The sequence below is a fragment of the Gilbertella persicaria genome (genome assembly GCF_025201335.1).
Source record: "Gilbertella persicaria strain CBS 190.32 chromosome Unknown B0P05scaffold_41, whole genome shotgun sequence".
NCBI classification, from domain to species: Eukaryota; Fungi; Mucoromycota; class Mucoromycetes; order Mucorales; family Choanephoraceae; genus Gilbertella; species Gilbertella persicaria.
Window position 1 is genome coordinate 157,784 of NW_026252002.1, and position 23,451 is coordinate 181,234.

The following is a 23,451-nucleotide window of genomic DNA, read 5'->3' on the forward strand; positions in this document are numbered from 1 at the left end:
TATGCCAAAAAGACCCTGTATGAAATTATGCAGAATTCAACAGTTAAAAATATAAAATGTAAGAAGAGCAAAAATAAAATAAAAACTCTATTTGAACTACGTCGAACAAAGAAAAATCATTGCATGAATGATCAATCACAGTTTCTTTTTGGAGATACTCTAAGCTAGTTTTAATCAGCCATTTTTTACTTATTTTATTACGTTTTCCTTGTTTACTAAAAGAAACAAGCACAAATGATATCAATACTTGCGATCAAGAGCTCAAGCTAGTCTTACCATAGTTCTATTTCTATCAGTTAACGTATAGTATTAGTCACTCTTTCTCTTTACCAAAAAAAAATTACAATGAATATCATTTTTGCAGACTATTGAATATATCTAAGATCTATGTTGGCAGACTCTAGTGACAATGTAGATATTCTTGCAATAAACTAGGCTAATCATAAAAATAGTCTTAATACCATCGCTCGCTTATTGATCGTGTCACATGTGAATGAGTTTGTGCTTAAGCCATGTTTATTTTGTAGTGCTTTTGGTGTCAATTTGAAGGTAAATCTCCAAGGTTTGATAATGTTCAATAAATCCATTTGATTCAATTTGATAGCAATCAGACCTTTTCATTGTACCTTCAAGATAGTCTCGTGTTGATCCAAACAAGATTTCAAATATTCAAATATAGTCTGAAAATATAAGCAGGTAAATCCATGTTGCCACAAAGTGTTCTAGATGTTACTAGTAAAGAAATAAAGCACCTCAATGACCATGTGTGATACAAAGGATTGATAATCCCGATTATTTTAAATGTAGGACAAAACTAATTTCTATTATTGTTCTTTTTTAGGACGAGTCTAAAAATCACTCAAGTTGGTCTTGTTTGGTAAAAGGGTATATTTTATGAGCAGATAAGTCAAATGTGATGAGTGGTTTCACACTATAAATAAATCAAAGCATTGACCTCATGAACGATTACTTTTTACCGACATTTTTTTGTATAGTCAAACATGCTTCTGTTTCAATTCGAGATTCAAAAAATCATAAAGAGAACTGCGTTAGTATCTATAAAAAAAATAAGTTTAGATTGCACTGCATTCAAATGAATAGTTTGCTGTACCCAAGAACATCCAGGCCATAAGTAAAGGCAACCTTGCACTGCAAAGTACTATGAAATCAAATTCTTGGTGAGGCCATATTTGTCAGAAAATGAGTTGTGATTCGAAGGCATTGGCATTCTTAAAGGAAAAAACATATGTCACCTCTCCCTTTACTTTTGTAGCCTTGAAGAGTCTTTTGTCTGGTTGTACTGATTTGATTATAACGAAAAAAGTAGTTTGTTACAAGTTTTTAAGTAATCTTAGATCCTGTAAGAAAAACAATTTCGCTTGTAGGTTTTTTTTTTCGGCTCTATGGGATAGTGTGTAAAAAAAGAAACAACTTTCTATTAAAACCCAGCAGATCTATTATTATTATTTTTTTTTTCTTGCAGTGGCAACATGTTTATATAGGCAATTTGAGACACGTTTTTACATTTGGCTATAAATCTAGGTCCTACTGTGGAACGAAATCAGAAATATTTGTCATGTCAATGCATAATAGATCAGTGTTGGTATACAACAACGACAACACGTGTAGACAGAAAACAATGAAAACAAGACTGAAATACAAGCAGGGGAACAGTCATTGGTTAAAATCAGGAGAGCTTAGGATGTCTTGTGTGTATAGTAAATGATCTGTAAATAAAACAACATTCTTTTTTTTTTTTGACAGAAAATCACAAACGCTTTTGACTTTAATATGCGTGGTACCACCCAAACATTGCTCATTATTAAAGTGATGTGAATACCTTTTATAGACTCAAGCCAGGAGAAGATTCATATTGAAAAACCGCTAATAAATGATAGTAAAGTAACATACAACAATGAAACAACATCAGATTTACTGTCAAAGAGTAAAAATGCCACTCATCATGCAATTGTCTTTGTAATGGTAGAATTCTCAATACATACTTGCTAAAAGCGGCAAGAAACAAACAAGGGAAAACTCTTCAGATCAAAACAGAAGATATTTATATGCGTTTGTTGACAGGCCACTAATCTAGGAAATAAACCTCATTTTATCGAATTTTAGCTGTGATGCTGTTGCATACTAATGTTACAAGTTTGTGTAACTTCAATACAAGCACTTCTGAACTCCTCTCTTTACTATATGATCTTTCCTCTCCTCTCCTTCCACTATAGAATAGGCCCAACTCCTTAATCGAGGGCAATCTCCTCGTTTTCCAACTTTAGTATCACACTCGTGTGTGCTACAAAATAATGAAAAAGATATATATATATATTTATACTTACATGTATTTGACTTGATTTCTTCATCTCTTTTTTTTTTCTTACTTTCAAATAAAATGTCTGCTGAAGCTATTACTGCTACTACTACTACTACTACTACTACTACTACTACTACCACTCCCGTTGAACCTACTGTTGAATCCAACAACGTCGAAATTCAACAAACAAAAGATGAAGTTACTACCATAACCGAAACTGTAGCCAACGAAGAAAAGGCTGAACAAGCTGCTATTCCCGACACTGCTGTTGAAGCTACTGCTGCCATTACTGAAAATAATACTGCTGCTGAAGTTGCTACTACTACTCCTGAGTCTGAAGCTAAAGAAAAGGAACAAAAAGAAGAAAACAAGACAGAAGAAGTTGCTGCTGAAGAAGTTGCTACTGAAGAAGAAAAGCCTGCTGCTGAAGAAGCTCCTGCTACTCCTGTCAAACTTTCCAAGCGCCGTACTCTCTTCAATCCTTTCGGTAAATCAAAGAAGGATGAAGCCAAGAGAGAAGAATCAAAGAAAGAAAAGGAAGAAGTCAAGAAGGAAGAAACTCCTGCTATTGCTGTTGAAACCAAAGAAGTTGAACCTGTTACCGCTGCTGTTGAAGAAAAGCCTACAAAGAAATCATCTAAGGGCTTCGGTAATTTCTTCAGATCAAAGGTAAGTTTGTGGTACAAGATGTGGTTACAAATCGATTAATTTTTTTGACAGACCACAAGCCCTGTAAAGGTAGAAGAAGTCACTGAAGCTTCTGCTGTTGTTCCTACTGAATTACCTCAAATTGAACAACTTCAACCTATGGAAACCGAAATTGAAGTTCAAGAAGAAGGCGAAAAGAAGGAAGAAAAGGCTCCTTCTGTTAAAGAAGCTGCTGCTGAAGCTACTGAGACTGCTGAAGTCACTGAAACTACCGAAACTACCGAAACTACCGAAACTACCGAAACCGAAATCGTTGAAGTTGCCGAAACTCCTGCTGTTGCTCCCGCTAACAACAAGCGTCAATCTTTTATCAGTAAGTTGTTTGGTAAGAAAAAGCATGAATCTGCTGCTGTTATTCCTGCCACAAAAGAAGTCGAGGAAGAAGAAGTTGCTGAAGCTACAACTACTGAAGAAACTCCTGCCGAGTCCGCTGCTGTTGCCGTTGAAGAACCCAAGAAAGAAGGTAAGAATAAGCGAATTTTGTCATCTGTATATTTACTGACAGTGCTCAATAGAAACTACTGACGAAGCTGTACCTGCCAAGGAAGCTACCAAAGAAAACGCTACTCTTGCTACCGCTCCTCCTACCGCTCGCCCTTCCTCTCCTCTTGGCAAGTTGACAGAATTGTTCTCTTCAAAGAAGGGCAACAAGAAATCTAAGAAGACTACTGCTACTGAAGAAAAGAAGGAGGAAGCTCCTACTGCTAAAGAAGAGGAAAAGGTAGAAGAACCCAGAAAAGAAGTCGAGGAGAAGAAGCAAGAGGTTGAAGTAAAGGAACCTAGTGTGTCTGAAGCTGCTCCCGCTGCTGTTGTTGCATCTGCATAAATTTAACTTTATTTAATGCTCTCCACACACCATTATAGACCAGTGTGTGCCTGCGATCATTATTTGTATAATGCTTCTCACTTACACTTTATTACTACTACTAAATAACCACCTCATATAATTCACTACTTATTTATCTTTTCACAATAATAAAATCAACCATTCCTGCTTCATTTAACAATCTCTAACAGTTTTACCCCTTTGATGACCGCGTTTTTTAATGAAACTTTAATTGTTTACCCCACCTCCTTTTTTTTCCGGCCTTTTTTCTTTCGTTAATACACAAACATGTTGGCTGTAGACGATAGTGATGTCCTTGTTCAAACTTCAGTTCTTGTTGATTCCGAAGCACAAGTGTTTGCAAGAAACGAACTTATTGAAGAAATAAGGACGACTATTATATCTCACCCTTATTTGGATGATATGCTAAATAAAATCAGAGATACCGCAATACCATGGGAGGTTAGTATATTTATACACTTTGGAAGGGCTTCTTATCGCGTTATAGGATTACAAGAATGTAGGATTAATTACAGCAGATGAAGTTGCTATGATTCAACATGTAGAAAATAAAACAACGAAAGAACTTGTACCTATTATGACCGAGGTAAATGTCCTGAAACCCCATTTTTTCATTTTTTAAACCAGCATCACATAGCATGGTTTGTATTACGCTGCCTTGTACCTGGAATTAATGCAAAAGTTGGCAAGAGTGGACGCTCTTCAAAAAGTACTTGTCTTGATCCACGACATGTTAAATGGTAAGCACACAATCAGATGTATAGATGTTAATCAGATTGCTATTAGAACATGAAGAACGAATTGAGTTGTTTCATCAGGCTGGAGAGAAAGTCGTTGATTTTCCATTCGGTCCTTTTCACAAGTAAAAACAAGAAAGAGTAGATTATGAGAGAAATGTATGCTGATCAAACCCTTGTAGAGCATTAAGAATTGGCGATGAGTTTATTGGTATTCAATCAAGTAAAGTCTTGACATTGTTAATATGGTAAGCTATAGCAAAGGAAAAGAGGAACAAACTACTCATTAGATACAGTTCTACTTCTCAGCGCGACATTGATATTTATGAGTTTTTCAGATGGATCACGTTTCAACTTCAAAGTCAACATCAACATGTAGTTGACTTGAACATACAAATTCTAGATGCCCTATTCCATATTCCCGAATACAGAAAAGCCTTCTGGAACACAACGCATGCTATTGACTCTCTTGCCAATATCTTAAAAAAGGCTAAAGAAAAGAATGTTGGCCCTCAAAAGATTTATGAAATCACATTTGCAATCTGGCTCTTGACATTTGACAAAGATATCGCAAAGAATTTGGACAAGTAAGAAGCTAATTTAAATATATGGCTATTGACTAAAGACGCAAACAAAAAGGAAATGTCAAGTTATTCCAACATTAGTTGATTTAGCGAAGTTTGCTGTAAAGGAAAAGGTCATTCGTGTTGTTATTGCCACATTTAAAGTAAGTAATTTTAGACGACAATTTCACATTAACAAGTGCATAGAATTTGATCGAAAAAGCAGTCGCAGAGAACATGTCTGCTATGCTTGTTGCTAAGCTATTACCACTTTGCGACCATCTTGCTACTCGTAAATGGAACGATCAAGAAATTACAGATGATGTTGTTTTTGTTCAAACAAAATTGCAACAAAACTTTCAAAGCTTAACGTAAGTAATATGTAGGTAGCAATTTTTGATTCTTATTTATGTTAATTGTAGTACATTTGAAGTATATGCTTCTGAATTGGAGACTGGTATGTTACAATGGAGTCCTTCGCACTCTTCAGAAAACTTTTGGAAACAGAATGCAACTCGACTTAACGAAAATAGCCAGTTGTTATTGAGGTAAGTATGTAGCATGCATGTATACTTTATTGATTGCTTTGATAGACAATTAACTCGTTTGTTGAGTTCATCAACCGACCCTGTTGTGTTGGCAGTTGCTTGCCATGATATTGGCCAATATGTCAAATACAATTCTATTGATGGAAAAAAGTAAGTCATTGCACTTTTACACAAGCTAAAGAATCTCTTTTTGCGTATAGACACTTGGAAGCACTTGGAGCTAAACAAAGAGTTATGGAGCTGATGACACATCAAGATTCTGATGTTAGATATCAAGCTCTTTGTGCTACTCAGAAGTATTTTGCCATGACGTCTTGATAAGACAAAATGTAAATTATGACCAGTCGATATGGGTCAAGAAATCTCACTTTTTTTTCTGGCAAATAAAGATCACTTTTGTACACAATGTAATGATTTTTGTTTATCTGAATAATCCGTATTTAATAAGAAGAAATAAAAGTAGGTTTGTATTTTTTTTTCTCTGTAAGAAAGATATACCATAATTCCGTATGATATGATAATGCTTTGGTGTCAGCTGAACTTACTGTAGTACTTATTCGTCTTTGAGCCCCTTCACCATTCTTTCCAAACCTAATTTGAGAATATCCCATGGCAAAGCAAATGTTAGGCGAAAGTATCCAGACATATGGGTATGAAATGCATAGCCAGGAACAACATAAACACCCCGATTAATCATATTGCGCCATATTCGTTTTTCGTCGTCAAGTGTTACGTCTTTCTTATTTAGAAACGATCTGGTGTTTATCATGAAAAAGTGACCTGCCTCGCCGGGAATAAATTCAATACCATTCTTTCTCAAAAAACCTGTTGTCTTTTCATATGTAACAGCTAATTCTTTTCGATTAGCTACTATATATCTATCATAAGAGCTTGTGTTAACTATCTTTGTCTTTGACTTAAGATACGCTACTTATCAACCCATGTTTCATCGCTAAAGAAATTGCACAGCATTCTATCTGTGAGACTTGATATGTAACTAAAATGGCTGTGCAGCAAGTATGAGAAAAAGTAAAACAATTGTATCACGACATGGTACTTACGCACTACACATAAGAGATGTCTTCAAAGGCTCATTAAACTGATCAATGATAAAGCCAATACGGAAGCCATTCATAGCAAAATCCTTTGACATGCCATAAATGACATGGACAAGAGAAGGGTCAATCACAGTCTCGTAGTCAATGCTTAAGATTGAAACAAACGGGTCTGGCTTTGAAGCGTCAACAAAATGACTGTATGAAGACAGAGCATAGATTTCGTCAAAAATAACATGGAGCTGATGAGTTGAGGCAAACTTCAAGAAGACATCCAAGTCTTTTCGAGAGTAGCATCTTGTTGAAAGGTTAGTAAATATGTATTGTATCAATTCAAGTACCTTCCAGAAGGGTTAGATGGATTAGTAATTAAGATAGATGTCATTTTCTTGCCAGCATTAATGGCTTCTTGATATATAATTTTCAATTCTTCTTCATCAACACGCATTGTATAAGGATCGTGCACATGAGCTTCTAAAATTCTCACACCAGTATGAACACCCACGTCAAGATCAAAGGCACCATAATAAGGAACTGGAATCATGCAGTAATCGCCTATATCCGAGATGTTCATAATGAGCTGATAGATTGAAGCACCTGCACCAGTTTCAACAAAGATATGGTGCTCTTTTAAAGGATAGTAAGGGACAAAGTGTCGATTCAAGAAGTCAGCAACCAACACCCGCAATTTAACTGAGCCCATAGGAAGTCCATAATTGAAGTCCTTTCGAATAAAGACAAAATGAGTTCATTAATCAATTTCTTGACTTATACCTCCTCTTTAATTTCAACACATTTCTTAAGCTAGAATAACATTGTTCAAACACAAATGCTTCAAGCGTTTCATTTACCTTGTCAGAAATCATGTTTTGCAATAAATCATTATGAGCTACTCCCAAATTAATAAAACCAGGCTCATTTAGTTTATCCTTGGCCTCTGAGAAACAATCAAACATTGGACAGGAGACAGTGAGTGCTTTTTTGGCTCGAATAGAAACCGACATTTTCTTTTTGAAGCTAAAGAAATGGAATGAAATAAAAATAAAAGTATCCTATTTAGGTCTTTTTAAACCTTTCTTGTGTCTTTAATGAATGAACGTAATCACTCCTATCAGAATGATTAGTAATCGTGTGTTCTTGTTTTATTTAGCATTATTGTGTCACTAGTATCCTGGTGCCAAAGCTTGACGTTTACATTTCAGCCGACGTCCACGCAAGGTTATTTTAGACAAGTATAAAGCGGTTACTATGAATTACTGCGATTCTCTTTAATTTCGTTGGATAATGTATAAGCTCAAGTTTGAATTAAAATAGCTATTGAATGCACTGCGTCATCAATTGTCACTACAAGCGATTGATGTAAAAAAGAATAAGCAATCAATGGTTATTGCTTTATATTCCCTTGTCTGAAACAACACTTTTTGCCACAAGAAATTTCTCGTTGGAGTGTTTGAAACCTCTAAACAGATCGGTGCACATAAGCTGCTATTCCATCGTAAGAAGTATGATGCCATCCCGCGGTACTGAACAATTCATCTCCATTGCCACTGAAACCTTTTTTAACTTGAATCGAGGGTAAATCTGTTTCAATAGCTTATTTTTATACAGTTTTTACACTTTAAATTCAGACGATGTTAGTTTCTTCTAGACGAATCAAAATTAATCTTTAGACTTTTAGCTTACCTTTTTTGGACAAAACGAAAAAGGAAATTAGACAAATTACAGTCGTTCCAACGCCAAAGGGCGGTTTTTGATTTCCCAAAGGGCGGCTCTCATTTTTTCAAAAAGTCGCTTTCTTTCGTTTTTACAATTATTCCAGGCAGTACATTTACACGAAAAGGAAAAGCGAAACCAGAAAAGCTATTTTTTGTCCATACCACCTTTTCGATCCAGTTTTTTGACGCTAACCCCTCGACCGCTTTGAAAAAAGGCGATGAGCTGACACCTCGTATCGCTGAAGCATGCAATACGGTGACTACAAAGGACTGTTTGCAGTGGGTAAAGCATGCTGAATCTTATTGGGAGAGATGCATTCAGAAAGAAAAGGGCTTAAAATAACTAATGTCATGTTCTTGTCCTTTTCAAATATAAAATGTCCTTCTAAAACTCACCCTTTATTTTCTAAATAAAAATTACACTTCTGTCAAAACTTCTACTTGACACTTTTCCATGTCCATTTCCATGTCCATTTTTCAATCTCAGGTTTACGTGTCCATTTCCGTGTCCATTTCCATGTCTATTTTTTCAACCGCTAGTTCTCGTTACCTTTTCCTACGTACTAGATACGATAACCATAACAAGGGAACAAGCTATATGCATGCTATACTGTGTAGCTTTCAACGATGAAAATGTCAAGAAATTTGTACCAACTATTGATGCACTGAAGAGTTTGGAGATCTGCTACAAGGAGGATCCCATGGAGCCAATGCTAATTTCTTTAAAAAGTCTTGAAGCTGACACTGTCAAATATCGGAAATATCCTACAGTCCAAAGTTTAGAAGAAAAGTAACAAGGTTTAACTTTTCTAGCCGAAGTCTTAACACTTTTGACATTTAAGTCTTTCACTAGACTGATTTTTATTTTTTGGGAAATAAATAAAATTATTTTGAGCGTTGCAGAGGCCTGTTCCTGCACTCAAATGCCTTCATTGTTTGCTGTTCATTCAGCAGTTTTTGGCGTTCATATATTGTTACTTTGTTGTTGAAGGGCAATGTATCTACGATTATCTTTTGTAAGCTCTCATTGTCACTAATACTAAACGTTAGAATGTTGTTTATACTTCGTTGTTCTATTTTATTTATATTTTACCTAACAAGCTGCTCCAAATCCTCACGATTAGTAGAAAGACCTGCATGATCAAGAACCACCAGACACACCTTATTGTTATTGTTTATGTGACGAAGCATATCTAATAAACAGTTATAATCCTAAATATTTTCTTGAACTAGTTATTTTTACCTTGAGTATTGCCATCCTCGAGTACTTTTTCTTGGTTCTTGTCTCTTGAATGTAATGGGTCACTTGCATTACAGAAGTACGAAACGAACACATAATCAACAAGCGATCTGTTTCTCAGACAGTAACACATCAGCTGCAATAGTCTTATTCGAGTATCTGTCTCTTTGCCCTTTGATTTTCTAGCGTAACCAATCACACTGTAACCCTCCTTTTTTAAACTTTTTATATACTCTTGGTACTCCTCAAAATAACAAACCACATTTTTTAAGGTATCCGCTGTAGTAAAACCCAATAATTAAAATGCTTGCTTTCTACAAATTGAAGTCAAACTTACCTAAATATTCATCCTTCAAGACATACACATTTCTTGTACTTTTTCTCCCGTACTGCGGTATATTCTTTTGGTCGGAGAGTCTGTTAGGCTTACTTTTGCTGACTTTAGCCATTTTCCAAGGCTGCTGACACTTTGTTTGTTAAAAAGACATGAATATTTCCGTATAAAAGACAGTATTTCCTTGATTTCCACTTGTTTGCAGTTATACGCCTCTTCGTTGAATGGGTTGGCAGGCAAAAATACAATATTAGGAAAATTGGCTACTTGTGCTTTAGAGACTATAAGAATATATTAAATGTTACTGGATCATAGAGTGGAAAAGGTATATTCTTTATTATGTACCTAAATTCATTTGATTTTTATTCACTCTTGTGCTATCTTCAATATGTGATTCTTTTTGCTTGACTGAATATCTTCTGTATAGGAAAGGATAGGCATTTATTTTGTAAATGCAGATCACCATTGGCTCCATGGGATCCTCCTTGTAGCAGATCTCCAAACTCTTCAGTGCATCAATAGTTGGTACAAATTTCTTGACATTTTCATCGTTGAAAGCTACACAGTATAGCATGCATATAGCTTGTTCCCTTGTTATGGTTATCGTATCTAGTACGTAGGAAAAGGTAACGAGAACTAGCGGTTGAAAAAATAGACATGGAAATGGACACGGAAATGGACACGTAAACCTGAGATTGAAAAATGGACATGGAAATGGACATGGAAAAGTGTCAAGTAGAAGTTTTGACAGAAGTGTAATTTTTATTTAGAAAATAAAGGGTGAGTTTTAGAAGGACATTTTATATTTGAAAAGGACAAGAACATGACATTAGTTATTTTAAGCCCTTTTCTTTCTGAATGCATCTCTCCCAATAAGATTCAGCATGCTTTACCCACTGCAAACAGTCCTTTGTAGTCACCGTATTGCATGCTTCAGCGATACGAGGTGTCAGCTCATCGCCTTTTTTCAAAGCGGTCGAGGGGTTAGCGTCAAAAAACTGGATCGAAAAGGTGGTATGGACAAAAAATAGCTTTTCTGGTTTCGCTTTTCCTTTTCGTGTAAATGTACTGCCTGGAATAATTGTAAAAACGAAAGAAAGCGACTTTTTGAAAAAATGAGAGCCGCCCTTTGGGAAATCAAAAACCGCCCTTTGGCGTTGGAACGACTGTAATTTGTCTAATTTCCTTTTTCGTTTTGTCCAAAAAAGGTAAGCTAAAAGTCTAAAGATTAATTTTGATTCGTCTAGAAGAAACTAACATCGTCTGAATTTAAAGTGTAAAAACTGTAAAAGCAACCCTGACATAGTATTCTCTAAGGCAAAATTAACAAGAGATTAGCACTCCATCCACTCCAAAAAGCAACCGCTTTTGCATGAATATTCATCATTCAAATAGAAAAAGTAATCATTTTGTGAAAGAAAAAAGGATTATTTATCAAATCATCTTCAATTGATCACTTCATAACAATAAATAGGTTTGTTTATTGCACAAAGAAACCAACAATCTATCAAATGCATTTGAAAATAAATCTGTGTAAAAAAAGAAAGGGTATTGCAGAATAAAGTAGAAAGATTTGGCATAATTTGAGACTAATAGCAATTGTATTTCATAAAGCTATGCATTCCTGTTGTCTATTTTGAGTTTGTAGACTTTGTTCAATCAAAGCTTGTTATGCAGCCATTTGCTATTGTACGAATGCTAGAAGATTACTTTTTACTGTTGCCCTTCTAATTTTTGGGAAACTTCTTGAAGAGTTCAAAGAACTACTCAATTCAATTTGTATATGCTTCATTCTAATTTGAACTTAATTAGTTTTTAAAAATACATCTTATCAAATAAAATGAAAGAAGACCACAGCAGTTTATGCTTAGGATTCTTTATAAAAAAGCCTGCATCCACTCTATTGAGAGTTTTGAATTCATTATTTATTCGAAAAGAGGGAATTCAAAACCATATGTGTTTTCAAAGAAATCATTGAAACGACCATTGGCTTCTAAATCATTGATAGCTTCAAAATCTTCATCATCCAGCTTGTATGAAAGTACATCCAAATTGGTCTTCATACGTTCAACTTGTGCACTCTTTGGAATTACAGTAATGCCTCTTTGTGTAGCCCATGTTAAAGCAATTTGACCAGGATTACGTTGATGCTTTTCTGCCACTTTCTTGATCACAGGATGTTCTAACAACTTGGGCAAGTGTTCCAAATATTTAGGAACGTTATCAAAGACTGAGTTACCAAAAGAAGCATAGGCAATGATATGAAGGTCTTGTTTTTTAGCCCAGTTGATTAATCGTCGTTGTTGCAAGTAAGGGTGATGTTCAATTTCAAGGACAGAGGGACGAATTCGAGCATAAGTAAGCAAATCAACAATAGATTGTACATTAAAGTTGGAAATACCAATATTACGGACACGACCAGAGTCAACCAGCTTTTCAAGTTCATGCCAACAGTCTTTCATAGGAGAGTTTTCCAGTTTTAATTTTTTATCAGCATCCAAGAAACCAATGGGTCCTGATGGGTCAACATAGGCAGTAGCAAAAGGGACTAACAAAGAAAAGAGGCTGAATAAAAAAATACTCAAACATCGTGCTATCATACTTACAGTGAACAAGATAAAGATCAATATAATCCAAGCCATAATTTTCGAATGTAATGTCAAACACACGTTTAACATGTTCTTTACCGTGGAAGTTATTCCAAAGCTTACCCACGACTAAACATGCATAAATATAAAAGAACAAGACAACTTCTTTTTTGTTTTACTTACTAAACAAGTCTTCTCTCTTGACTATACCATCATTGATTGCTCTTCGTACAGCCTTACCCACTTCTGCTTCATTTTTATAATGAAGAGCACCATCAATCAATCGATAACCGGTTTTAATAGCATTATATACAACTTCTTCTGCGTCTTCAGGCTTGATACGAGCAGTACCAAATCCAACAAGAGGAATCTTGTCCCCAGTACGGTTTAACTTGTCGTGTGTGTTAATTACTTGTTGGCTCATTCTTTTTTTGTTTAAGATAAAAAGAGAAAGAGACAATGTCCATTGAATAACTTATACTTTTTTTTGGCATCTCCGCGGTAAGCCGCTTGACCACTTTTGTAGACCTATGCAAATAAGAGCTCAATATGTCATCATTAACTAACTGTTTATTTTACAGATGCAATGCTGCATTATTTCATAATGATTACTTAAAATTTACAAGTCAGAAACGATGACCGAGACCATATCTATTACTTTTGAATCGCAAGTAAATGCTCATTGAGAACTTCTTTAACATCGTTTATTATTAAAAATAGGTCAGAAATTTCATATCAGGATCTATTGTGCTTTTGGGGCTAATTCGGATGTAAAACTACAATTCTGTCAAAATGACCAAAAATTGATTCTTCTCAAAGGGTAATACCTATTCATCGGTAATTAACACTCCGATTTCGACCTTTTTTCGACTTCACACCTCAATGAGTAGAGATACAAGCGTCATTAAACATCCAAGTGATAAGAAAAAAAACAAGAAAATGTAATGGAAGTTTCTGTTTAGAAGTTCACTAGTAAAAAAAAAAATTGCGATTTCTGGCCACAAAATGTAAGAAATAAATCTAGAATTTTCTCAATGTTTTATTAATAGGTTTGCTTCCAATTGTACATCATTCAAAGCACAATGAAGCAATCTACAACTTTTGTTACTACTTCAAGGACAAATAAGATCACTTTTGGCCCTATTTTAGCAATATTTAGTTTTTTAGGGTCGATGAATTCAGATCTAAAATCAAGGAACAATGGCAATAGAGTTTTTATAAATAACAGAAGAAAGTCAGGTAATTCATTCACTATACATGAGTTCTTACGTTTCCAAAGAGACATGGATAATGGTCGAATGCTGGTTTTGTGTGGTCAAAGAACTGTTCTTTGTATTTTGAAATTTTACATGCATAATGCTTGCTTTTTTTTCGAAGATCAAGCATCGATTTTGTATCAAAAGACGATAAAATGGCATAAGTTACTACGAAAAAAATAGACCTTGTTTATGCACTCGCTCAACAAAAACTAGTAAATGAACTTTCTTTTACTACACAATAAATATGCTTGTCTTCCTACCACCTTGCAGTAGCACACATTATAAACTCTTCACTTCCCGAATCGAAGAATACTGAACATGCGAGTGATACAATACAGCCAGTTTCGGACATATTATTCTGTTTTCTTTTCACTAAATTTATGTAAATATAAGAAAAAATGGCACAAGATCTTGTCGATCCCAAAGAGGCCACGATAAAACGACGTAAATCAGACTCCAACTTGATCATCCATCGAAGTCATGAACCTCGTAAACGCAACTTGCCAATAGGGCAGCATTTTAACCGTTCCTTATCGATTGCTATGACAGAAAGACAACTAACACGTATCAGAAAAGACGATGATCCTCAAGAAGATACGTTTTATCGAGCACTCGAAATCAAATTTCACCATTCAGTGGGCAGCATGAGTATAAGTCCTGCAAGCAGAGACGTTGTCTTGGCAGGGTAAGAAGTCTCCTAGTGAGCAAAGAGGTCTAACTCAGAGAGTAGACGACAAGGTTTAGTCGTGATTGATCTTGAAGATCCTTGGTTAATCCCGAGAATCTTGCCTCACATGTCCAAGTGGGAAGTGGCAGATGTCCAATGGAGTCCACATATCGCTCGAGAATCCTGGGTTGCTTCTACTGTAAGTGTGAAATCAAAGCAGTATGATTGGTTAACATCACTGTAGTCAAATCAAAAGCTACTTGTATGGAACTTAAATTACTCAGGTTCAAGAGCCATTGAGTATGTATTTCATGCACATGCAAGAGCCATTTCAGACATCAACTGGTCTCCTCATCAACCGGATATCTTGGCTACTTGTTCAGTAGATACCTATGTTCATTTGTGGGATTTAAGAGAATCTCATATTACATCAAAAGATCAAGATGACGATAGAGAAATGCGATCCAGTTGTTCATTTACACCTTGGAATGGTAATTGCGTGGCAAAGTAGGAACATAGCACTCAATATAAAACATAGCTGCTGCAACACAAGTCAAATTTAACAGGAAAAGTGAGTTCTTGATTGCTTCAGCACATGATAAAGATGTCAAGATTTGGGATATTCGAGTAAAGTACTTTACCTTGTCTGTCTTTTGACTTATATCCCGTTAGAAAGGTGCTGTTCCAATCACAAGTATCACTGCACATTCAAAAAAGATTTATGGTATTGATTGGAGTAGACAAAATGATCATGACATTGTCACTTGTAGTTTAGATAAACTCGTCAAGGTAAAGCCTCCTTATATTATGCACTGTGCTTAACATGATCTAGTTTTGGAATATTCATACACCAGAGAAGGAGGAAGAAGTGATTGTGACTGATACACCTATTTGGCGTGCTAGAAATACACCTTTTGGGAATGGTGTATTGATCATGCCTCAAAGAACAGATTCTAAATTAACACTTTACAGTAGAGCATGTGCAGAAACACCTGTGCATGCATTTGATGGTCATCAAGACACTGTTAAGGAGTTTGTATGGCGTTGGAAAGGAGACATGAATGGATCTGACGGAGGTAATAATACAGACTGTTTGATCGATATCTAACTTGGTTAGACGATAGAGAATTTCAGTTGGTAACTTGGTCCAAAGACCAAAACCTAAGACTCTGGCCTGTCTCTAAAGAAATCATGCAATCCGTGGGCCATGAACCCAGCAAGACAAAGACAAAACTCTCTGCTCCTTCTATTGCGCTTGAGAAAAACAAGACAGGCAGCACACACTCTTTTCAACAAGAACCCATGGAGAAATCTACAACCGACCTACGTCCATTCTCCTCACTCTCTTCAACAGGACCTGTTCGACTTACACCCAACAGTAGTAATTCTACGAGTATGTTGCCTTATCGTCCCAATACCATCAATCATGCTACCACAGGTTACGAGCAAAACAATGCTTACCGAGAACAAAAATACTCTGCTATTAATCCTTTGTTATGGATGCAAAATGTCAAGACAGTAGGACCACCTGGTGGCGAGATTCGGCGTGATGCCACCACAGCAGAAAACAGTTATCAGTCAGTTGCTGATGAAATGTCAACTGTTCTCAACAAGTATTTACCCGTTGGCGTCAAGACAGAGAAAATCAATGCTGCCTCACGTACATGTACCATTTCTTTACACGGTCCATGGTCAGACACAGGCGATGCTTTGTTGCGTATCACCATTCGATTCAGTCCTCAATATCCAGACAATAGTCCACCTGAATTTGATATTCAAAAGAACAGCATGATCTCTATCTATTACCGTGCCCATATGACACAGGACTTGAATGCATTAGCATCAAGCTATACGCAGAACAAAAAATGGTGTCTTGAGCCTTGTATTCGATATCTGTTGGGCGAGAATATGCATGAAGAGTCAGAATATGGACTAGAGAACCAACATGCTTCTTCCTCTGTAGATTCTTCAAATGGTCTCTTGAACGGACAAGGATCTACAGGCAGTCCAAGTCATCATTGGAAAGGTGCGACTGCAGTTGATACAGGGGATTCAGACGATGAATTAGGTCAAGGATGGGGCTACACAGGCGAAGGTTACCGATTTGGTAAACGAGAAAGCATGACAAGTGAGCGTGGCATTATGGTGGATATGTCTGTCAAACAAAGTACAGATGCCAAGGTGCCATTTCCCCGCCTTTGCGGTGGTGTCTTTTCAGGAAGTGGGCAATTGGTCTGCTTCTTCTCGACATTGCGTGTACGCGATAACAGCCGAAAAAATTCAAATGCTACCAAAGAAAAAAAGCAGCAACAGCAACAACAACAACAGCAACAGCAGCAGCAACAGCAGCAAGACGTAGAAGACAACCAATCTACTCAAAATGATCGCAGTAATGGCGAGTATTTCGAGAACACTTACAGCGATTTTTATAGACATCCAAAGACCTATGAACAATTTGAAGAATACAAGGAAATTGCAGCCATGTCACGTCAAGGCAAAAATGCAACAGTGTTAGTGGGAGGTACAAGCGGCGCCTTTGGAGAATATGCTTATGACGATGAACAAGACGACATTGATGATGGTCTAAGTCCAGTTGGCACGATGGGAGCTATGTATTATAAATCGGATGCAAGTATCGTAATATTAATGTATCTTACTCACTCGCTGTTCTATAGAATTTAGCCCTAAATAGTACCATAGGCAGTAGTGATAATCTATTATATCATGGTGCTAAAGCAGACCGTATTACACACAATGTGGTAATTGCAGATTTCTCGGATAAAATGCCTTATAGTCCATGGCTTGCTAAAGAATATATGTAAGTACTTGTGTCTCAAGTATACACTTATTCACATAGACTAGCTTGTCTTCCAAGAATCCTGTTTCCGCTTGTATTCACAATGCTAAAGTATGTCAAAGACATGGTAGACTCGACCTGTACAAAGTCTGGTGTCTTTCTGTTGAAATTCTTCGGGACTGTGTTCCTGCAAAACTACCTGAAGCAGACCGAATCATGACTGATGGCCATCAAATATTAATTGATAGTCTTGATGCTGAAAAAGTCGTAATGGATGAAAACTGGCAACGCGATCAAAAACTAGCAGAAGTCAAACATATCCTGTCTCACCATGGTGGTGTGCCTGACATCAAGAAACTAGAGAACGAGCAAAAGACAAAGCCATTAAAACGAGTCAAATGGGGTATGCATCCTTTAGGACAAAAACTAGTAGACGGTTTGTAAGTGTATATATATATATATATATATGGATTGGTATTTGACACACAGTCATCTAGAGTTCAGCATTTCATAGAAACAGGTGATATTCAAACAGCAGCCATGCTTTCATGTACCTTTCAAGTAAGACCCAACAAGATACCCTCTGCGTTGTTTGGACAGAAAGTAAGCTTGGCTCATCTAAACAGACACTCATACAGATATAGCCTATCTTTGCAGATAAAGTTCCTGAAGCCCTCGAATTAGATTATTTTTCTTTAAAAACAAACGCTCGATCTCGCCATGGTCTCTATCGAGCCAATTCTGGGCCCAATACAGATACAGCAGAAAAGATCAATATAACACCCATTAGTCATTCCTATGGTGCCAAATCCAGTAACAGAATGCTCTCTTATCTGTATGCCTCACCTACAGAACAGCCTGATCTACTAAAGCGTAGTTCTCGGCTCAATCGATCCTGGACTGCTTCTCATCCTAAACTCAAGATACCCAGTAATACAGCACCTGGTATTCGTCATCATGCTGTTGGTAGTTTAGGTTCACATTCCTCAGCTCTCTCGTCACCTGTGATTGTGACACCCAGCACACCGCTGTTTAACAAGGAAGGCAAAGTATTGCATGATACATCTGAACTCAAGATTGAGTTCCATAATTTGGAGCATTTTGATAGTGAAAGATTCTTTGAATACAACCATATTCCTTTAATGGACACAAAGGGTATGGCACAACGGGATGTCTTGAGACTCAATTATGCAGACATGTTGTACCGTTGGAATCTATTGGACCAACGAGCAGAAGTCCTACGGTTCCTAAACCATCAACCCTTTCCTTTGGATAAAGAGATCACTTCATCTCATATTCAAGTCTCTTGTTATGCATGTGGAACTGAACTCTCCAACAGCGATAAATACTGTGTTCAATGCCACAAGATGCGCCAATTGATTCGCTGTTGCTTTTGCCATATCTTGGTCAAAGGCCTCGTCAACTTTTGTGTCCATTGTGGCCATGGTGGACATAGTCACCATATGCAAGACTGGTTTGTGACTCATCGACAGGTGTATTGTATGACAGGTTGTGGATGTAAATGTGCACTAGAATCACTTGATCTATAGTTTATTATAAATGAATGCGTTGGCTAAATGCTTTGATTTGTTTTATCATGTCTTGTACAACAGCATGAGATCTAAAGACTTGCTTAACCAAGGGTATCCATTCTTTGTCAACAATGTTGGACATTCTAGTGACTGGTTGGATCCAATCTTGAGCCAGGGGAATTAAAACAGGTTCGTCAGAATCAGAATGAGCATATTTGTCTTCAGTGCTCGTCATGACCAAATCAATCACGACAGATAAGGTGCGCCAACTAGCAAAGAATGCTGCCATCGCATTGCCTGTATAAGTAGCTTGAGGATGCTTGGGTGCATAAATCGTGTCTAAGAATTCGAGATAGACCAAGGATTCTTCTAATCCTTTTACGGTCAAACCCAATTGAGAAGCAAGACCTTTTCCATACGACTGAGGAAACAGAGTCAGGTGATAAGTAGCTAATAAGGAGTGGATGACAGCATAGAGCCAATGGTGTTTAGGCACACCTTGTTCAAGCAAATCAGTCAAATAAGGTTCCAACATGCGCATTGTGTGCTGTGTCATGCGTCCTCCATAGACACGGGAAACAAAGCCCATCACTGTATTTTCAACCTGCTTTTCACGCTCACCCACAAAACTGGGCTGATTGTGAGACCCACACGCAAAACATGTCCAGGTACCTTGACAATAAGCAGTGCCCTGACAATCAGGACAATCAGCGCCTCTTGCCCAATCCCAATCTAAACAACGCTCACAGGCACACTTGAAAAACTTGAACTTGTCTAATTTTGCTTGTCTATCTGGTGTAGCACCATACACTAACCCACCTACAGTTGAGTCATCTTCAGGTAAATAAGAAAACGAAAGAATGTCTCCTTCAGCTAAGGGTTTTGTGACAGTAAAGACCATGACATTTCGTTGAGGTTCAAAACGTAAAAACATATTGGGAGAACAAGAATGAGCGAATTTAGATCCCCATCTTAACAAGGCAATGGTAGGTGTATTGGGAGGCTCCACAGCATCTTCTCCCCAATAGGTTGTATCTCCAAATTTGGTCTTATATTTTTCACGGCGAGATCGTCTTGAAGCATGTGTGGGTGCTGTTCTAATACGGGGCAATGATACAGTGTGTGCATTTGAGTAAATTTTGAGTACAAAACTACGCAAATCAAATGGATCTACATGAGCATACAATGGCACAGTATCTACAACTTTCTGAGTAACTGTATGGATCAGTTTAATGGTTTTGTGATCCAACCATGCAGGTTCTATGTCTGTGTTTGGAAAGTAGAAGAAATCAAAGTCGTTTTGGCTGTATTCTTTACGTCTTCGAGCATTGTTGTAACTGGGTGGAGGGTGAATAAGTGAATAGGCAATAATGGCTGCAGGAACACCGGGATAAAAGTCTGAATGGACCGTTGTTTCCATGTCATCCTCAGACTCATCAGACTCATCGGATTCATCAGACTTATTGGGTTGTTGTGTATTCAGTTGTGTATCAATACCTTCTTCAGCATAGACCATGTCTTTAAGTATCTTCCATAGTTTCTTGGAGTAGTAGGGTGATTTATTCGATCGACATTTGGGTTCAAGATCATATTGGATCAAGGGCTCTTCTACAAGCACAATATCGCCAGGAACCAATGGTTTCTTGGCAACCAAAGAACGACCTACAATGGGGCAGTCTTTAATTACAACAGAGCTTTGAAACTCTTGCTTATTCACAACAGTTTCTAAACCCAGTTGTTCTATGCTTGTCATTGATAGAAAAAAGAAGAAGAAAAAAACTTTTTTTTTTGTGAAGCGGTTTTCGGAAATTGTTGGGTAAGCTTGGAAATAATAAAAACGGGACAGTTTGAAAAGTGTCAAATAAACTATGTATTTCGTAAGACTATTCAACCTACAAGAAAAGCTTCTTTCTAAAATCATATTTGTAAATATAATCAAATGCATCTATTAGTCTCAAAGACAAGCTGTCTAATACATTAATATTCGCTTTTATATATATATATATATATGTAGCTAATTCGTATTGCATGAAACTGTTTCCCTAGGCCCTGATAATTTTTTATTTTATTTTTTTCGAAAATACGCGAATAATTTACCTTTTGTACTTTTTATCTTCATCATGTTGACACTTGGACTTGGTCAACTATTTTATGTGTTGCTTTGTTTTATTAATGCTATTGCTGTCTTGAGTGAAGAACGATTCTTGGCTAGAAGTAAGTCTGTCTTGATGAACAATAACTCATCAGATGTTAGTCGGTTGGACTGCACAACCTGATGCAGGTTTTGGTAATGAACAAGGACAGTCTATTAAATACAAAATGATCAACTTGATATCTGCTGTGAGAACACTTATGCGAAGTAAGTCTCCGTTTTATTTACGTTAAAATACTCATGATAGAATAGTCCCTTTGATAGCCATCAATATTCTTGTGATTATATATGAACTCTTGCTTGGATAAAATAAACACAGTGATTAAATAACTGATCCAAGACCAATCAAGCACCAAAAAGAATAGCTTTTGATCTTGTCATCATCATAACGAACAGATTTCTTGTCCATATTTTCATCTACAACCATATCATCAATATCTTCAGCATCAATATCACCTGAAGACACGTCCATTCTGTCTTCATCTGATTTATAGTTATAGGTCACAAGCAAAGGGAACTAAAGTGAGACTGTCAGCCACAAAACAGATGATGTGCAATTTTACCTTAAATTCACCTGTTTGTTCAGGTACAACTTCAACTAGAATACTAGTGTAGTTATTACGTTTTTCATAGACACCATCAGCAAAAGTAGCAGCATGATTTGGATTGCTTCTTCGACTGCCCACAGGATACATTTCATCATCATATTCAATAGTTTCATTATAGGCACCTACTGTGAAATGAGGAGACAAGATAGTCACTTTGCCTTTGATGTCTTCTGTTGCCTGAGGAGTAGCTAATGTGATGTTCATTTCTTCATACAAGGGATTTGTGAATTTAAGGACAAGTTGAGTGGCTATGTTGACTTGAAGTGGCCATTGCTTTCTAGGCAATTTGAGGATTGTAATAGTGGGTATGTAATTCCTAATAGTCTTATAAGTCAAGATTCAATCAAACAAAGACTTACATGGCAACTAATTTGATCTTGAATCGAGTTGCTTGTGCTTTTTGTTCAGGCTTAATGAGGATATGACGACAGTTACGACAACGCTTGGATCGTTTGATCGCTAAATGAATACGCTGAGGATGTATTTTTCTATCAGAAGAATGTTAAGCAGGGATTACTGTATTGAAATTAGACTTACTCTAGTTCATAAGGTTGATCATGTAGCTGAGTAAATCTTTGTGGTAAGGTAGAGACTAAAAAAAAATGTCAATATGTGTTGTCGCATTACTTCACTTACTTCCATCGATATGACGAAGAGTTGTCATGTTTTCTAACACTTTGATATCATCGTCCATGATTTGTACACTGGGTTGATAATTATCAATATCATCTACTTTTTCTTGTTGTGCTTGTGAATCATGATGAAACTGGCTTCCCATGTATTTACTAAAGGCAGCAGAGCTCGAAAAGGACAAGAAACTAGTTGGCAAAGAAGGTGGAGAATTGACTCGCAAATGCTTTTCAAAATGTTCCTTGAGGTGATCGAATTCTTTAGCATCAGGCAACGCTTCTTCATTCTTTTGCAACTGCACTATACACATACAATCAACACAAAGCAATAAACACATCTATACTTACATGCTAAACTGGTAGGTTTCTCAAATGTCATGTCTATCTCTTGAGAATTCCAGCGACATACATTACAGGCCAAGAAATAAGGTCCTGGAGCAGGTCCTGTGGCAGACATCTGGGTTGGTTCCTGAGCTGCTACAACTGATAATGTGTTTTGACAGATGGGACACTGAAAGCAATTTCTTGCACATCTAGATGAAGTTTAGATCTATTATGATCAAGTAGACTATAGCCACAAGAATACCTTTACCTATTCTTTTCACTCTTTACACTCGCAGTAGGTACCTATAAGCTCATCAATACGCGATCATTCGTATGGTTCTTGTACCTCGAACAAACAGTTGGGACAATAATAAGAAACAATCTCATCCTGAACACATGAAGGACATCGCATCTGATGACAGTCTTCACAAAAGTAAAGACGCGAAAGTGGGTATAGATAGTTGGATGCTTGGCTCGAGAGTAGATGGCGTCCAGTAACAGAAGCAACATTATCTACAGAAGCAGTGATGTTCTCGGTCGTTTGTGTGGCCTCATTCTGTTTCTTGATAGAACACGCGCAATAGTAGTCTACAAACGGAATAGGTTCCATATTATGAAAAAGAAAGAGAAAAGAGCCAATGTAGCACAAAGAACAGACGCTTAACGGAGATTGACTACTTATGGATCATTAGAGTTTGATAGAATTTTAATATGGCTTAAAAGCTTAGATAAAGGTTCCAGACCTCTCCATTGAGATCAGTTCACGCCATTCTCACCATAAACATACTTGATCAAATTCAGATATCAACCTCCTTAAATAAAAAATTC

General features: G+C 36.8%; 11 protein-coding genes across 11 annotated transcripts; 6 read left to right on the forward strand and 5 right to left on the reverse strand.

Moving 5' to 3' along the window:
* Positions 1 to 754: 754 nt before the first annotated feature.
* B0P05DRAFT_554936 (uncharacterized protein) lies at positions 755 to 1,758 on the forward strand. Its single transcript, XM_051579736.1, has one exon. It carries the CDS (start codon positions 1,201 to 1,203, stop codon positions 1,417 to 1,419), a length of 219 nt encoding a protein of 72 aa, XP_051431826.1. The 5' UTR covers positions 755 to 1,200; the 3' UTR covers positions 1,420 to 1,758.
* Positions 1,759 to 2,398: 640 nt separating this feature from the next.
* On the forward strand, positions 2,399 to 4,030 carry B0P05DRAFT_599153 (uncharacterized protein; the record flags this gene model as incomplete). Its single annotated transcript, XM_051583195.1, has 3 exons — positions 2,399 to 2,989; positions 3,041 to 3,491; positions 3,544 to 4,030. 3 exons carry the CDS (start codon positions 2,399 to 2,401, stop codon positions 3,852 to 3,854), a joined length of 1,353 nt encoding a protein of 450 aa, XP_051431827.1. The 3' UTR covers positions 3,855 to 4,030.
* A 64-nt stretch (positions 4,031 to 4,094) lies between these two features.
* Positions 4,095 to 6,135, forward strand: B0P05DRAFT_554942 (armadillo-type protein). The gene is made up of 11 exons (XM_051579737.1): positions 4,095 to 4,316; positions 4,363 to 4,461; positions 4,513 to 4,615; positions 4,662 to 4,737; positions 4,795 to 4,860; positions 4,909 to 5,199; positions 5,252 to 5,339; positions 5,383 to 5,546; positions 5,598 to 5,723; positions 5,769 to 5,873; positions 5,924 to 6,135. The coding sequence occupies exons 1-11, from the start codon at positions 4,143 to 4,145 to the stop codon at positions 6,039 to 6,041; spliced, it is 1,410 nt and encodes a 469-aa protein (XP_051431828.1). The 5' UTR covers positions 4,095 to 4,142; the 3' UTR covers positions 6,042 to 6,135.
* B0P05DRAFT_233728 (pyridoxal phosphate-dependent transferase) lies at positions 6,135 to 7,819 on the reverse strand. The gene is made up of 6 exons (XM_051573293.1): positions 7,630 to 7,819; positions 7,553 to 7,582; positions 7,120 to 7,502; positions 6,785 to 7,075; positions 6,655 to 6,729; positions 6,135 to 6,601 (listed from the first exon to the last, which is right to left on the reverse strand). Exons 1-6 carry the CDS (start codon positions 7,780 to 7,782, stop codon positions 6,277 to 6,279), a joined length of 1,257 nt encoding a protein of 418 aa, XP_051431829.1. The 5' UTR covers positions 7,783 to 7,819; the 3' UTR covers positions 6,135 to 6,276.
* Positions 7,820 to 8,734: 915 nt separating this feature from the next.
* Positions 8,735 to 9,384, forward strand: B0P05DRAFT_554958 (uncharacterized protein). Its single transcript, XM_051579738.1, has one exon. It carries the CDS (start codon positions 9,096 to 9,098, stop codon positions 9,285 to 9,287), a length of 192 nt encoding a protein of 63 aa, XP_051431830.1. The 5' UTR covers positions 8,735 to 9,095; the 3' UTR covers positions 9,288 to 9,384.
* Positions 9,379 to 9,866, reverse strand: B0P05DRAFT_581019 (uncharacterized protein; the record flags this gene model as incomplete). The annotated part of the gene is made up of 3 exons (XM_051582063.1): positions 9,379 to 9,532; positions 9,587 to 9,686; positions 9,737 to 9,866. The coding sequence occupies 3 exons, from the start codon at positions 9,864 to 9,866 to the stop codon at positions 9,379 to 9,381; spliced, it is 384 nt and encodes a 127-aa protein (XP_051431831.1).
* Positions 9,867 to 11,972: 2,106 nt separating this feature from the next.
* Positions 11,973 to 13,250, reverse strand: B0P05DRAFT_605531 (4-dihydromethyltrisporate dehydrogenase). The gene is made up of 4 exons (XM_051583344.1): positions 13,237 to 13,250; positions 12,839 to 13,156; positions 12,674 to 12,784; positions 11,973 to 12,615 (listed from the first exon to the last, which is right to left on the reverse strand). Exons 2-4 carry the CDS (start codon positions 13,077 to 13,079, stop codon positions 11,993 to 11,995), a joined length of 975 nt encoding a protein of 324 aa, XP_051431832.1. The 5' UTR covers positions 13,080 to 13,156; positions 13,237 to 13,250; the 3' UTR covers positions 11,973 to 11,992.
* Positions 13,251 to 14,250: 1,000 nt separating this feature from the next.
* Positions 14,251 to 19,160, forward strand: B0P05DRAFT_233998 (uncharacterized protein). Its single transcript, XM_051573294.1, has 11 exons — positions 14,251 to 14,599; positions 14,645 to 14,780; positions 14,826 to 15,072; positions 15,120 to 15,208; positions 15,254 to 15,370; positions 15,414 to 15,657; positions 15,699 to 17,209; positions 17,257 to 17,399; positions 17,444 to 17,818; positions 17,876 to 17,981; positions 18,023 to 19,160. The coding sequence occupies exons 1-11, from the start codon at positions 14,313 to 14,315 to the stop codon at positions 18,926 to 18,928; spliced, it is 4,161 nt and encodes a 1,386-aa protein (XP_051431833.1). The 5' UTR covers positions 14,251 to 14,312; the 3' UTR covers positions 18,929 to 19,160.
* On the reverse strand, positions 18,915 to 20,701 carry B0P05DRAFT_554974 (uncharacterized protein). Its single transcript, XM_051579739.1, has one exon. It carries the CDS (start codon positions 20,661 to 20,663, stop codon positions 18,933 to 18,935), a length of 1,731 nt encoding a protein of 576 aa, XP_051431834.1. The 5' UTR covers positions 20,664 to 20,701; the 3' UTR covers positions 18,915 to 18,932.
* Positions 20,702 to 20,924: 223 nt separating this feature from the next.
* On the reverse strand, positions 20,925 to 22,834 carry B0P05DRAFT_554976 (dynactin p62 family-domain-containing protein). The gene is made up of 8 exons (XM_051579740.1): positions 22,648 to 22,834; positions 22,307 to 22,600; positions 22,208 to 22,262; positions 22,030 to 22,158; positions 21,626 to 21,986; positions 21,315 to 21,579; positions 21,165 to 21,269; positions 20,925 to 21,124 (listed from the first exon to the last, which is right to left on the reverse strand). The coding sequence occupies exons 1-6, from the start codon at positions 22,754 to 22,756 to the stop codon at positions 21,385 to 21,387; spliced, it is 1,143 nt and encodes a 380-aa protein (XP_051431835.1). The 5' UTR covers positions 22,757 to 22,834; the 3' UTR covers positions 20,925 to 21,124; positions 21,165 to 21,269; positions 21,315 to 21,384.
* Positions 21,031 to 21,337, forward strand: B0P05DRAFT_640121 (Yos1-like protein; the record flags this gene model as incomplete). Its single annotated transcript, XM_051583736.1, has 3 exons — positions 21,031 to 21,124; positions 21,165 to 21,269; positions 21,315 to 21,337. Coding segments are annotated over 3 exons (222 nt in total), but the record flags the coding sequence as incomplete, so codon positions are not given.
* Positions 22,835 to 23,451: the final 617 nt, after the last annotated feature.